At 40.9% G+C, this 15867-nt stretch overlaps 1 protein-coding gene across 13 annotated transcripts in view; it reads right to left on the reverse strand.

The window, feature by feature from the left end:
* PLCB4 (phospholipase C beta 4) overlaps window positions 1-15867 on the reverse strand; it is a 394279-nt gene that overhangs the window by 121267 nt on the left and 257145 nt on the right. For all 13 annotated transcript variants that reach the window (XM_036010096.1, XM_036010097.1, XM_036010098.1 and 10 more), the window contains 3 exons: window positions 7131-7211; window positions 6263-6322; window positions 4894-5037 (listed from right to left, as the gene is read on the reverse strand). In XM_036010096.1, coding sequence (XP_035865989.1) covers window positions 4894-5037; window positions 6263-6322; window positions 7131-7211 — 285 coding nt within the window. The remainder of the gene's footprint in view (window positions 1-4893; window positions 5038-6262; window positions 6323-7130; window positions 7212-15867) is intronic.

Raw genomic sequence — 15867 nt, forward strand, 5'->3', positions numbered from 1 at the left:
CATGGTCTCAGCAACTTGAAAAAATGGCGGGTGAAGGTTGACGTTTGGATTAGGACTTAAGTTTATGATACTGTTAGATATTTATTTCATAGGAGAGAAAGGTCTATAGAAAGCAGCTCAGATCTTCCGAATAGGTGCAGAGGCACAATGGCAAGGCAGGCTGATTCCTCTTTAAGCAGAGAGGGCAACTGAAGAAAATTCAAGCTGAGCTACAAAGATTTTTTTATACTGGTATCATCTTTTACTGAAAAAAAAAAGCCCAATCATATTTTCACACTCATATGTACTGGAAAATATTCTGTATTTATTTGAAACCTCAACTCCAAAAAGCCAAGATTTCCTGTGCAAAAAGTATTGACTCTAAAAACACCCACTTGAAGTAAAAAAATCAGAGAACAGCTTCGATAAGTGGAAGCAGAAGGAAGCCTTGCTCGAAGGCAGGAGTCTCCTCCGTGTGAGAGCTGGTGCCGCGCGGGGAGCACAGAAAGTTCGAAGTTGGTCCGATTGCCTGGATTAAATGTTTGGCTAAGTGATTTTTTTTTCTGAAGAAATTGATTGTAAGTGCTATAAGAACCTAGGAATTTAGAACATACTCAAGAATCTCTTAGGATAAATACTCCTAAGTGAGCTATATATACTAGATACAGTTGTAACTTTTATCCTGGTCAGACCAAGACTTGTCAGATGTTCATAAAATAAGCACAACACCCTGCATGCTGAACTCTGTCAGTGAGCTACTTTTCCAATATGTTGTGCACCTTTCTGCTTTCACCTTTCCGCTTACCACGAGTACTCATGTTTGTTGCCAAATTGCTTTATACTCGGCATAATAATAAATTACACAAACCAATGAAATATGTTTGTGGAAAGAAAAAGGTTGTTTCTCTAGTTGAATATTTTGGGAAGTTTTCTTTAAAGGCAAGTGGCTAAAATGTTTTTTAAAAACTCCATGTGAACAAGACAACTAAATGGTTAGGGAAAGAAGCCATACTGGTTCTCCACTCCCATTGCTTCACGAGTGTGTTTGAAGTCTCAGTTCTACTCTCAAAAACCAAACTGGGTAGTACTTAAGACAATGCATTGTGGGTAAGGTGTGGACAAAAGACACATTGACCCCAATCAAAAGACCCATACTTAATGAAAACACTCCAGCCCCAACATTAAAAGACTGACCAACAACTGAATCACATTTATGTGTTTCAAGTTAAAATAAAGTGTTTAAGGCATGCATATGTTATTTTTAAAAAATGATGACTTATGCCCTGGCCAGGTGGCTTACTTCTTTGGAGCACTGTCCTATACACCAAAAGGTCGAGGGCTCAATTCCCAGTCAGGTCACATTCCTAGGGTGAGGGTTCAATCCCTGGCTGGGGTGCAAACGGAAGGCAACCAATCAGTATTCCTCTCTCACATTGATGTTTTCCCCTTGCTCTCACCCCTTCCTCTCTCTCTAAAATTAATAAACATGTCCTTGGGCAAGGATTAAAAAACAATGACAACTTGCTTTAGCTGACCTTTGTGATACACTGGCCAGGGAAACAGCAGCTAAGAGGACAGTGAGCATGCTGTGGGCGCCACGATTCCACGCTGCTAAGCCATGTCGCAGTGGAGCGGCACTGTGGGTGTCACAGACATCATTTCAGGCACTCTGGGAGCTGTCTGCATTCCTCCCTGGACCTGAGTTCACACGCGAATGCCGCCACCATTTCCACCTGACGTAATTACATCTGTGTGTATTCTGCATAAATCCTGTCACTTTGATGTGCTCTGTTAGGGATGATAACACACTCGGAAGGGCAGGAACAAAACGGTGGTGATGGGGAACATGCTGTCAGTGCCAGAGGGACTGAGTACTATGATCTGGATTAATACAGGTATTTTATGTCTTAAAATCAGGAAGTAGGCAAGATCGTCCACATATACATGTACTTAGTTAAAAAAAATTTTTAAGATTTTATTTATTTTTAGAGAGGGGAAAAGGGAAGGAGAAAGAGGGGGAGCGAAAGATCGATGTGAGATGATCGGCTGCCTCTCACATGTGCCCCAAATGGGGACTGAACTCCCAACCCAGGCATGTGCCCTGACCAGGAATCGAACCAATGACCCTTCGCTTTGTGGGGCAATGCTCAACCAACTGAGCCGCACTGGTCAGGGCAGAAAAATGTTTTCAGTATCTTCTCCAAGTGTCAATCCACCAACAGGACATGCTCTAATAATGTGGCTATCTAGTTTGGATAGTGAGATTCATATTTATACATTATACCATTAATGAAATATAAAATTCCTAGTAACAGTTCCCAGAAACTGAAACATTTCATTTCTTCCATAAGAACAGGCTTAAAGAGCACTGAGTTTGAATTGAAAATCCAGTACAGAATCACTTTATAGTCCTTCCTTGTTTGGCTAGCTAGTCTTAAATTTCAGTGGGAATGATACTAGGAAAAAAAAATCTTATCTTTAAGTATATACTCCCCACCTCAATATACACATATATACTACCTACGGATGAGTACAGATTTCAGAATGTGATTCTTAAACAAAATACACTAAGGCTGACCGCAATCAAACCATTGGAGGCAAAACAGTTATGGGATTTACTGAATGGAGCTGTCCTCCAGGATCCGTGTGCTCAGGGCAGGTTGGAGTGCACAGCATCACACAGAAAGCAGCCTGAGTTTTATGCAGGGCTCTGGCCAAGCCTGCTGTGGAGTCTTAGGTGAGTTCCTTTAACTCCTTGACTTCATCTCCTCATCTGAAAAATGAGGTGGTGAGAAGCTCTTCCTAAGCTCTATTTCCATCTCTCAAATTCTGTGACCCTGTGATTGTAACAGCTAACGCACACTGAAGCTTTCAACGAGAGAGGCAGTGCACAAAGCACTTTCCATGTAATAACTCGTGATCCTCACAACAACCCTAAGAGCAAATGCTGTGGCATCGTTCCCCCTTTATAGACCCAGAAAGTGAGGCACAGAGGCCATCTGTGTGTCTAAGTCACACAGCTGAAGAGCAAGGATTTGGGCCCAGGCAACCTAGCCACAGAGCCCAGATTCTTAAGCTCACACCTAGGCATACTGTTTTCTGTTACATGACGAGTTGACAAAAGCCAGGAAACAGGTCTACAGAAGTGTGTCATTTATCAAAATTTCATTTTGCTAAATATCTGTATGTGTTTAACAAACCTTTACATTTTTTTTTTGTGGGCAGTCAGCGTGGACTTCTAGGACTGCATGTTGCTATGGTAAATAGCAACTAAAAAGCCTTCTGTAGCACATGTGCAGGCATGAACCAGAAGTGGCAGGAAAATGTTTGTTTAGATCAGTAGGGTTCAGAAACCATTCAAACTAGATGTTGATCTGAGCAAAGTAATAAAAGAACTTGAAGGAACTGCAGAATCTATTCTCCCCAAACAAGGTGACCTGGAACAACAGCACAAAGCCAACAAAGCCACCACAAGGACAGAAGCAAAGGCTCTCAGGTCACATGGAGAATCCCTTTCTGTCTCCACAGCCAAGAGGCTAGAAGCTTCTCAGAATTCACTGCATATATGAGTCACCAGGGGGGTCTTATTAAAAATGAAGATTCTGGATCAATGGGTCTGGTGGGGCTTGAATGAGGCCTCTGCTACTAGATTGTGGACCACACTCTGAGTGAGGGTAGAAGAGCCTTCCTTGCCTTGGAATCTGCAGAACTCAACTCTGCCACCAATTAACTCTGGACACAGAGTTAAGGCTTCTAGTTTCTGTTTCCTATGGTGATCTTATGTACATTCCCTTCTAGCTCTAAACTTTGATATATCTAATGATGGCCTTTGTCATTCAACCCAGAGACCTCTGGGTTTCTACTTGCAACATTAACGGAAAGATGAAAGGCCTCCTGCATCCCCCCAAACCGAGGTCTCTGTAGTGGGGCAGCAGAAGCTGCGGCCTTGTCACTGATGTTACAGAAGGATAATGAGAGCTTTGTTCAGGAGTAAAACCACCCTGAAAACAAATAAATTGTCAAAAAGTAATTTAAATTTGAAGCTTTCTACTTCACTGGCCAAAATCTCTTTGAGAGAGGCTTGCTTGCCAGGGCAATGGTATCCTGGCTATGGTATTAAAAGGTGGATCATAATCTAATACTCTCATAATTTATTGGGGGTGAGCTTGGATATCTTGACCAATTAGACCTGTGCTATTTGCAGTGGCAGCCACCTGCCACAGCTATTGAGCACTTGAAATGTGGCTAGTCTAAATTGGGAACACACCACAGATTTCAAGGACTGAGTATGAATAGAAGAATGTAAAATATGTCACAGGTAAATTTTATATTGGTTTCATGTTAAAATGATAATAGTTTGGATGTGTTGGGTTAAATAAATTATTTCATTAAAATTAACTTCACTGCTCCTTTTCACTTTTTTAATGTAGCTGCCAAATAAATTTAAATGTAATCTGTTGCCTGCATTATAGTTCTACTAGGCAGTGCTGACCCAGCCCCTGGCTACTTAGACTGTGGTTCTCAGATCAGCAGCATCTACATCCACTGGTTGCTCCATACAAAGGGAGAATTTTGTCCCCACCTCAGACCTATTGAACCAAAACAGACATTTCAACAAAATCACAGGTGATTCTTGTGCACATTCACGTTTCAGAGGCACAGGGCTTGCTCTCCCTGCAGAAGGCATTTGGGTTGTTGATAAACATGAGCGGCACACTCAAAAGGTACTATTGCGCTTTGCTGAATTTTCTACACCAGCATTCCAGCAAGGCAATGGAAATATTTTCTTAAAAATTTAAATTGCTATGCAATTAAACTATATATATATTAAAACTACATTGTACATAAAAATTTACATGTACCACACATATACGTATGGAGGAAAAAGGACGGAGGCTGTCGCCCTGAGGCTACCTTAGTTACTTCTAGGTTTTCAGCCACCATGTAAGTGAAACTGATGTTCACCAGATCTATTCCACTGCAGACACAAACTATCCGCCCTTCCAGGTCACTTTCTGATTTTCCAACAGCTTCAAGGGCAGCCAGGATTTTGGGATCCTGTAGAGAGGTATACAAATAGGAGAAAATATGTTAGATCACAGATTACGAAGGAAACATGGCGATAAGAAATCGCATTTAACAAAAATATGTATATAGACCCATAAAGGCCAATGTTTTCTTTCCATCTAAAATGTCAGATGTTTAGTATTATTCTAAAACTTGTTGAGGTAAAAGGTGTAACAGTACATGGCTTGTTTGGTAAGCAAGGTACTGTAATGTTACTGATTTAGAAAACGAGGTGTAAGGGTGTTTCTTTACGAAGGACCTGGAATATGGCAACAGGAGGAAAGCCTCTGACTGAAGCCTGACTGTGTCCACAAAGACCAAGGGTCTCTCGTCAGAGGACAGTCTCCAAGGCTTCACACAAATAAGCACAGCATTGCCACAACCAGACACCACAGTTCGAGTAGCCTGGACACAAAGCGTGAGTGTGTTCATCTCCAGAGGCCGTAGCACACTCACTGGGAATGAAGGCGATGTAAGTTTATCCTAATTAGCAAATAAAATAGTGCGTTTGTCCTCCAAAAGAGATCAGGAGGAACTGCCAACATACACAGAAATTTTAACTAACACAAATGAGGATTGCTTTAAAAAAAAGAAATAAGTTTGGAACATAATTTTGTTTTAAACACCTAAAAACCTGCAGGGCTGTTACGGAGAAGTGAACAAACACTGTGCTAGAATATTCTAGAAAAAATCTTTTAAATTCCTGGCACCATTATGCAAACAACTTCTTATTCAAACAAATCAATCACTGTAAAGAAAGCTGATTAATATGCTATGTCATTTTTTCTTCTCTCAGAGACAAACTGAGCCTTCAAGGTGAACCAAAGTCTGAATTCACAGAGGCACAAATATGGAACTACCAAAGCCATCTACACTTCCACATCAACCACAGACCAGGATACTTGCTGCTTGCTTAAAAAGGGTGGGCGGACTTGCAAGTAGTTTCTGAGATGAGGGAACTGTTTCTTTGATGCTGGTATCATGCAAGGGTCTTTGCTTTCTAGGGTTAATAACATTTCTAATATAATTAAACAATGCAGCCCAAATCACCCCACAGTTATGGAAAAGACTTTCTAAACTGTGCCTGGCCTTCATTCCCAGCTGATGATTTGGGAGCAGTAACTGAGGACAGTAACCGTTTAAACAGTATCCAGGAGACCATTTTCAATCTAAGCAAATCTGCGTTTAGAAAACAGCAAACACCAATCACAGGTACCTTTGGTGTGGCTCCCAACCGAATACTGTTGATGAGGGAGCATTCTAGCACTTGTCCTTCCTGAAAAGAGAATAAACACAGCAGTGAGCCTAAATTCTGCCAGACCTATGGCACAGGGAAAGTACTTAGTAAATATTTGTGATGATGAAGGCAATGCTGATTAGAGTAAGGCAGAAGAGGAGGTGAAAACAGCCAACAATAATAGTAATCGGGACCAATCAGAAATAGTGAAGACCTCACACAATACATTTCAAACACACACACATGAATGCAACTCTGAATATTTATAACATGTTTATAAAATGCTGTTACTTTTTTATAATGTTAATGCACATATATCATTAAATATATGGGTGTACATGAAATATTAAGTGGGAATAATGCTAATTTATATATAACCCTAATTCTACTTTCCTTAAATTCAGCTCACAGGTTCATTAAACATGTACATTGTGCCATGCATTAAGATAAATCCTGCAATAAACCAGATGAACGTGCTCTTGCGCACCTTTGAGATTTCAGCTTGAACAGCTCTTTTTCTGGGAAACCTTTCTAACTCCCAAGATTGAATCAGACCTGCCTCTCTTAAGCTCTTGTAACAACCTGACCTTTTCTTTCACAACACTCAATGACTTGTACCTTTTTTTTTATGGTGCCTGACTCTGTCTGGAATCTGCGAGGGCTAGGGTTATGTCCTTGATCGCCACTGTACGCCCAATGGCTGGCACTGGAAGCACATTCCTAAAAACCTTGGATGAATGAATAAGCAAAGGTCCATGCTCTCAATACACACTCGTCTACTCGTTAAGAAATAAAATAGTTTAACCTAGAAAGCAGGGAAGAACAGCTTGCTGTTCCCGGGCCATACCTTGCCTTCACTTTTCCAGGTTAGAAAGAAGCCAAATTCATCCACTTTGAAGAGGCAGTTGGGTTCAAACAGAAAGGATTCCTGTTAAGAAGAAATGTGTTGATCTGCATGACTCATACCATCTTGAACCCCATAAAAATGCAAATAACTTTTAGCCTTTAAGCAAAAGAAAATGAGAAATCACCCTTTGTATGACCACATTTCTTCCTATTATGTTATGGAATGTGTTCGTTTTGAAAACTTTTTTATTCATATTTGTACTGAGATGAGAGACATCAATTTTATGCAGCATCCTCCTCTAAGGTAGCTTTAGGAACAAAACATACTCATATTCTGAAGGTCACATAGAAGAAAGTTTCTCTAAGACCTTGGAAGATGAGCTCCCAGAAGGGAGGACTTCTGGCTTCCAGCCCGCTGGTCTCCCACCAGCGGACTCACTGCCGGTAACTAACATAATGTCGAAAATCAGATCGTCTTTTTAATGTCATTAATTTTTTTTGGTTGGGGGGTTCTACACAATTCAGTATTCAGCCGTCTACTCAGAAAACCGTCGAGACTTTCGCTTTATATCCAACCTTGTTTGGTGTCCTGTAAACCAGGACTTGACCAGCACTGTGAGCGACTCACAGCGGGGTCCCTGGACCAGCAGCATCAACATCACCTGGGAGCTTGACTACACTGTAGGGCCTAGGACCTCAGCTCAGAAGGACTGAATCAGTCTCTGGAGTGAGGCTCAGAAATCTGTCCCAACAAGTCCTGAGTGTGATTCTGATGCACAATAAAGCTTGAGAACCACTGCTGTCAATGTTGATACCAGAAACTCTGGTGAATACTACAGAATTAAATCCAGAAGGAATGCTAGCCAAATACAAGAGTCCCAGAGCAGCTATGTCGTACCTGCTGAAGGATTCCTGGTTTTTAGCAAGAAAACACCATTGTGATTAATAACACCAGGAAAATTCTATGTCAATGAGAGAAAAGGGGTGTTCAGGGAATGAACCCAGATGCCCTCTGCCTTGACTTGTCACCCGTGTGTCAACAAATCCACAGTCTTCTCATGATCCAAAACCTTGTCTTAAATGATTACAGCTCCAGCAATAAGGAACCTGTCTGGCAAACACAGTAGCTTAAAACAAAGGGTATTTATAAGACCAAGATTTTTAAAGGCAGTCCAGACTCTTAGCTTCAACTGTTAAAATGTTTCTTTCTAAATTCCAGGAAAGCAGCAACATGCATTAAAGCAAATCCAATGTCAAGACTCTGGGCCACCATAAAGTGGCAGAACTGAGAGTCCTGGAAGCCATAAAAAAGCCTGCCTTGCCATTTGTTTGGGTGGTTTTCTGATGGGTGTATCATCGTACATATTTCCTTCATACCAGGCACGTGCTAGGCACTGCAGTCATGGCAATAAATAAGACAAAGGAAGGGGCATGGTGTGCCATTCGTCTACAGAATCCAAACCCAGTTCTGACATTTATTTACAATTTACCTTCCTCCATAAAGGCCCTTTCTAAATCTCAGAATCCTTGTCCAATAAATGGAAGAATTTACATTTGCCTTTCAGGCTTGTTGTGGGAATTCCACAAGAAGGTAAGTGTGCTTAGTATATACAGTTACAATGCAACAAGGGGTAGCAAATTACCAACAGTACAAAATTCCCAGTATGCAGTATTTATTTGACCCACACAGTGGCTCTTTTGGATGGTTCAATTTCTTAGAAAAGGCTTGACCCAGAAGTTGAGCTTTTAGATGGGTCTTAGAGGATGAGCATAAGTTATCCAGATGAAGCAGGAGGCCAGGCAGAGGGAGCAGCGCTGGTAAAGACATGCAGGCTAGTCCTGACACCGAGGACTTCTAAGGAGCTGGTGCTGTTAGACCACCTCAAGGGACTGGCAGGGGATGAGACTGGGCACATAAATACAGCTAGCAGGGGGTGCTGAACACCATGCAAAAGGTATTAATCTTGACCCAAAAGGCCATAAGGAATCTTACATCATTGCTGATTGAGAAATGAGAACTACCAACTAATTAGACTATGAGAATTAACACATTTTAGAATACATCCCAAGCCATATTTTAATAGTGCAGTGTTCAAAAGGATGCTCTGAGGTGGCATTTACAGAGGAGGCCCACGATCAATCAGCTGCTATGGTTACTAATTTATGGGCACCCTATCCAAATCTAAATAAAGATTTGAGATGCTCTATGAAATGTACATGATAACTAAGAAAGGTTTTCCAACTCATTTTGGGTTGGAACTTTCAGTTCCTTGGCCACCTCAACTGTAATAATGATTTTTTTCTTCTTTCAGTGACCCAACCAGCACCCCCAGAGCTTATCACCACCACCTCGAAATTTTGATTCCAACATCCCATACTCAGACTGTGTCAGGTGGTCCTCCCAGCTGCTGTCATTCTCCCATATCTGACTTCTTTGCAGCTTCCTATTCATTAGCTCCACCAATCCCTTACTTACCCGCCAGACCTCTCCTTTACTTCCCTCTCTGTCCAGCTTATTTCCATGGACCGACATTACAGTCACTTCTTCATATATGCCCTCAACACCCCGGTCTCATTTTCTGTTTTCTTGACCAAAAAACTAAGAGTCTATTCTATCCATATTTTATCACTGAACTTGGTAAGAAAATCACAAAACTGAATTGTCTGGCTGTTAGTTTAAATTCAAGATTACAGCATTGGGAATATAGTCAATACAGTGTAGTAACTCTCTGGGTAGTGTCGAGGGGGTACCAGACCTATCAAGGGGATCACTTCATAAGTTCTCCAAATGACTAACCATGATGCTATACACCTGAAACTAATTTAATTTTAAATGTCAACTATAATGAAAAAATAAAAAATAATTAATTTTAAAAATAAGTTCGAGATTACAAGCTTGAAATGGATAGTCAGCAAAGGCTTTCTACCTTTCAACTCTTTCTGAAAAGGTTCCCCACTCTTTGAAAGGATTATTTCATTACTTCTCAAACCTCTTTCCTCCCAGCCAGTTTCTGGGCTTAACTAAATAAAGGAAACCCATCAGATGAGAACCTCTCTCCTTACGTGCTAGTGAAGCACGTTTTCTCCCATCAAAGGTTAATCCCCCCACTTCTGCTCCAGGTCTGGTCCTTTTCCAGATTCCATCCCCTTTCACCTACACAAGGACTTCAGTCCTTTATCACCACCCAACACACATCATTGTTTCCTTTATTTGATCATTTTTGTCAGCACACAAATATATTCTAGTTCCCACTTCCTCCTCCATTTACTGCTTCACATCTCTAATACCTGTTAGGGCAGAGCATCTTGAAAAGTGTGTCTACATTCACAGTCTCCACTCCCTCTCTTCTATATTGTCTTTGACCAATTCCTTCTACCTATCACCCCCTAAAACTTCTCTAGCCTGGTTCACCATGACTACCCTGAAACCAAATGCAGTGTGTACTTTCCTCCTTTACCTGATTTGATCTCCAAGGGGTTGACTATTCCCTCCTTCTTGAACTACTCCAATTTGATACCCTGATTGTGGTCCATCCCTTACTATCTTTTCCTTCCCTTTGCAACATCTACATGTTCCCTACACAACATCTACATGTTCCCTGAGACTTGGTTCTGGGAATGCTCATTTCCAGTGCGGTCTTAGATCTCATTTAGCCCCATGGCTACGTGTTGATGACTTCCAAATTTATGATAGCATCCAAGTCCTCTCTGAGTCCCTAATTCAGATATCTAACTCTTTCCTTGACATGCCTACTCAGATGTTTCAAAAGTAACATGTTTATAACTGAATTCTTTATTCCTTCTCTCTCCCCTCAAGCCTCTCCATCACAAGACTCTTTTGTGGTAGAAGAGAGTATAGGAGGAATAAATGGTGATGGCGGGAGACTTAACCTGGGGTGATGAGCACGCCATATAACGTACAGATGACGCATTATAGAATTGCATATGTGAAACCTATATATTTTTATGAACCAATGTCACCCAAATAAATTCAATAAAAATGTTTTAAAATGACTTTCTTAGGTCAATAAATATCACTAGTAGCTATCTATGTATTGAAACTAAGAGTCATCCTTGACTTTCCTTCATTTTTCCCTTACACTTCCATTAACAAGTCCACTTCCATAGTTTTTTTCATATATATTTTACTCCCTCTCCACCACCAAAACCTTGGTGCAAATCATCATTATCTCTCTCCTGTATTGATCTTTGTACTTATACTCTTTCTACAGCAGCCAGATTGACTCTTTAAACTTTTAATTAGTTCAGTAATACTATTCCATGAATTCCCATCGTATTTAGGATAAAATCCCAACTCCTTTCCATGGCCTAAAAGCTCCTTCATAATATGGGTCTTAGAGAGACTATCTTGTGCTGTTTTCTGATCTTTGTTCACTACAACCATCAGGGCCTTTCTCCTTGAACTTCTCAAGCTCTTTCTAGTCTCGAAGCCTTTGCACTTGTAGTTCCTCTAGTCCAGAAGTCTGTTCCTACTGCCATTAGCATTAGCTGGCTCCTCTTTATCCTATAGCCTCGCCTCAATTATCCCCACTTCAGAAGAGCTTTCTCTGACCTCCTTAAGAGGGCTCTCATTTTAGTTTCTATTGTAATAGAGACTAAATCAGTACCCTGATTATTTTCTTGCCTGTACTGGACACAGTCTGTAAATATCTCATTTCTTTGTTTATTGATTTATCGTCTGGCTCCCACACCATAGCATAACCTCTTTGAGGGCACAGTCCTTGAAACTTTCTTGTGCAAATGTATTGCAAGTACCTAGCATATCAAAGGCACACTAAAACTAAATGCATGTAGTAAGAAATAAAATGAATATTTTTTGAATAAAATATTTTGTAGCAGGCCAGAATGTAAAGCATAAAGAGGAAGTTACTCAATTTGAGGGCATTGTACCAGGCCCAGAGCCCATCAGGGTCAGTCCTTGGAGGGCTGCCAAGGACAGACGTACGAACACAAGAACAATTTGTTGAGGCTATCCGCCTGGAGGAAGGGGCACCGGTTTCAAATTCATACAAGCTCATTTGGGGTTGGATGTAGCTTTGAGGCATCTCCTGGGAATCCCTGTTTGGCCAGGAACACTGTTTGAATGCCTTTGCAAAGAAATCATTTTTGAAATGGGATAAGAACTCTGGGCAAGGAGAAGAAAAATAAGGCAAAATAGCAACATAAGGATAGAGTAAAAGCTTTCAGAAATGTTTGTCATAAAGTTCTACAGAGTAAAAATAGGATGCCAATTTGGTTTCAGGCTTTTGAGCAGCAAAAACAAAAGAAGGAAAAATATCATTTACCAGGTGCCCATGCAGTTCATAGATGAAACATATCAGATTTTAAGAGAGGCAACTGCTGGAATAGAAATTTTCCAGTGAGACCTCTAAGAAGCTCTGAGCAATTTCCAATGAAGCCCACAATGAGCTTGTCAACTATGACTGGAAGATTCTCAGACCAAATGTGTTCAAACTACATATGAAAACCAGAGAGCAGATCTGAGGGTATGTGGCAATCAGCTGAAAGGAACTGAAACCCCACCTGCTTTGGTTTCTCTCCACCCCTGACTAACAGAAGGATCTGACCATCTAGTGAACAAAGGCACACCTTCTCTTGTGTTTTTTTTTTTCTTAACCTAGCAGCAGTTTTAAATTTCACACGGATACCTACTGATGAGAACTTAGGCTGTGGCCCTGTGACCAGACTGAGGCAGTAAATTCCCTTGTCTGGAAAATTTTCCTCCAGACGTGGCTGGCAGGGGAGAGCAAGAAAAGGGGCTGGGCTCTTTCTCCTTTGCAAATCTGCTTGTTTTCCAGTTAACAAATGGTAATTGAAACCTCTGATTAAGTAAACAAACCATAATAGAACTTCTTCCAGGGAGCTCAGAATCTCAATTCTCAGATGACTCAGTTAAAATTCATCACAGTCAGACTTTATTTTTTAATGTTTATTATTTATCTATTTTAAAATATGTTTTATTGATTGTGCTATATTCAGTTGTCCCAATTTCCCCCTTCCACCTGGTACCCCCATTCCCTCCAGCAATCCACCCCTTAGTTCATGTCTGTGGGCTATAAGTTCTTCGGCTTCTCCATTTTCTATACTTTCTTAAGATCCCCCTCTCTATTTCGTACCTACCAATTTGTACTTTTTTAAAAAGATTACTTACTTACTTACTTATTTATTTTGAGAAAAAGGGAAAGGGAGAGAGAAAGACAGGGAAAGAAACATCAATGTGTGAGAGAAACAATTGGTTGCCTCTCACATACCTCCATCTGGGGACCTGGCCTGCAACCCAGGCATGTGCCCTGACCAGAAATTGAAACCACAACATTTTGGGTCACACCTGCATTCAATCCACTGAGTCACACCAGCCAGGACCCAATTTGTACTTCTTAATCCTTGCATATTTCTCCACATTGCCCCCCTCCCCCTCCTAGCTGATAATCCTCTAAATGATTTCCACATCTATGATTCTGTTACTGTTCTGCTTGTTCCCTTAACTTGTTTTGTACAGTCATTTGGTGATAGTTGTGAATTTATTGCCTCTTTAGTGTTCATAGTTTTGATATTCTTTTTCTTATGTAATTCCCTTTAGCATTTCATATAATAATGGCTTGGTGATGATGAACTCCTTTAGCTTTACCTTCTCTGTGAAGCACTTTATCTGCCCTTCCATGTTAAATGATAGCTTTGCTGGAGAGAGTAATCTGGGTTGTAGGTCCTTGCTTTTCACCACTTTGAATACTTCTTGCCAGTCCCTTCATGCCTGCAGAGTTTCTTTTAAGAAATTAGCTGACAGTCTTATGGGAACTCCTTTGTAGGTAACTCTCTGCTTTTTTCTTGCTGCTTTTAAGATTCTCTCTTTATCTTTAACCTTTGGCATTTTAAGTATGATGTGTCTTGGTGTGGTCTTCTTTGGGTCCAACTTGTCTACAATTCTCTGTACTTCCTGGGATTGTATGTCTATTTCCTTCACCATGTTAGAGAAGTTTCCTTTCATTATTTTTTCAAATAAGTTTTCGATTTCTTGTCCTTCCTCTTCTCCTTCTGGCACCCCTGTGACTTGGATGTTGCTACATTTGGCCATGTCCCAGAGGCTTCTTAGCCTATCCTTGTTTTTTTTTTTAATTCTTTCTTTTTGCTGTTCTGATTAAATGTTTTTTTCCTTATGTTCCAAATTGTTGTTGTTGTTGTTGATTCTCAGTTTCATCCCCTCCACTGTTGGTTCCCTGTAGATTTTTCTTTATTTCATTTAATGTAGTCATCATTTCTGCCTGGGTCTTTTTTATACTGTTGAAGTACTTAATGACTTCTTTGAGCATCCTGATAACCAGTGTTTTTAACTCTGCATCTAATAAGTTGGTTATCTTCATTTCATTTGGTTCTTTTTCTGGAGTTTTGTTCTGTTCTTTCATTTGGGCCATATTTCTTTGTGTCCTTAATTTCACAGCCTCCCTGTGTTTGTTTCCGTGTATTAGGTAGAGCTGTTTTGACTCCCTGTCTTAGCAGTGTGGTCCACTATAGAAAAGCACACCTGTAAGTTGTATGGTGCAGAGCTTTAGGTAATGGCCAGGGCAGGGTAACCCATGTCACCGCTTTGGGCTCTGTGTGGGAGAGCTTGAAGGGGGGACATTGTTTCTGCCTGGCCTCTGGAGATTTGCCCAGGAGGAAGCTGTCTCCCGGCACTTGCCCTGTTGCCAGTCACTTTACTTTCTTCCCATATGCCACCAGTGTCCTTCTGGCTGTTGCCCTGGTGTTGAACCCAGAGAAGGTGGGCCTTTGTAAGTCCTAAGACCCTTGCAGGTCCTTTAAGAGGAGTCTCCTGAGAATCCTGCATTTCTTCTGCTGCCCCAATCCCCACTGGCTTTTACAGCCAGAAGTTATGGAGACTTATCTTCTTGGTGGTCTGGCATGGGGCTGGGATCTCTCACTCCCGAGGCATCCCTCCTGATTTTTAGCCAGCACACATGAATGTGGGACTACTTGTTCCACATCCCTGTGCCTCTTCACACCTCTCTGCACCACTGTGCCTCTCCACATCTCCTCTCCTCCTACCCATCTGGATGCATGTGGCTTAGTTTCTTGGTTGCCAGTTTTCCATGCAGCTCAATTTTCTGACAAATTTGGGTGATATTTGTTTTGTAGTCTAGCTATATTTTTTGCTATAGTTGTTCAAGGAAGCAAAGGCTATTTATCTATGCCTCCATTTTGACTGGATGTTCCCCGACGTCACATTTTATAGCCTAAGAACTAGTTAACTCACCCAGCCCAACCCAACTCTTGCCTTAGACCATGAGGACAAAGAAGACAAAAGGGACAGGAGCTTCTTTTGTGAAACTATGGACAAAATGGAGGTCCAGAGAGTGTTTTGTCTGAGAGAGGCTAGAAAATTACTTCTGCTGGACTCACTGTAGCTAGAAGCTCTTTATGCCTCCAGGATCCCTGCTCTGAGGGATTCGTGCCACTGTGGGATTCCTGAGACACTTCCCCTAATACATGCTACTTCAACATTATTCAATATCATAATCGAACTTTCAAAGATTCAAGTTACTTTCAAAATGACAGATTAATTTTTCCCTTTATTTCAATTTTTTAAACATTTGGTTAAATAAAATTTCATCTCATTTCTTCCTATTAGGAATGACAGAGGACCTGGCAAACGGAATATGCTGATTGAAGAGAAGGAAAGTGTTTGGGTGGGTTTCTAGGTAAATAATTGATTTTATTTTAAT

The sequence above is a fragment of the Phyllostomus discolor genome, chromosome 9 (genome assembly GCF_004126475.2).
Source record: "Phyllostomus discolor isolate MPI-MPIP mPhyDis1 chromosome 9, mPhyDis1.pri.v3, whole genome shotgun sequence".
In the NCBI taxonomy this organism is placed as follows: Eukaryota; Metazoa; Chordata; class Mammalia; order Chiroptera; family Phyllostomidae; genus Phyllostomus; species Phyllostomus discolor.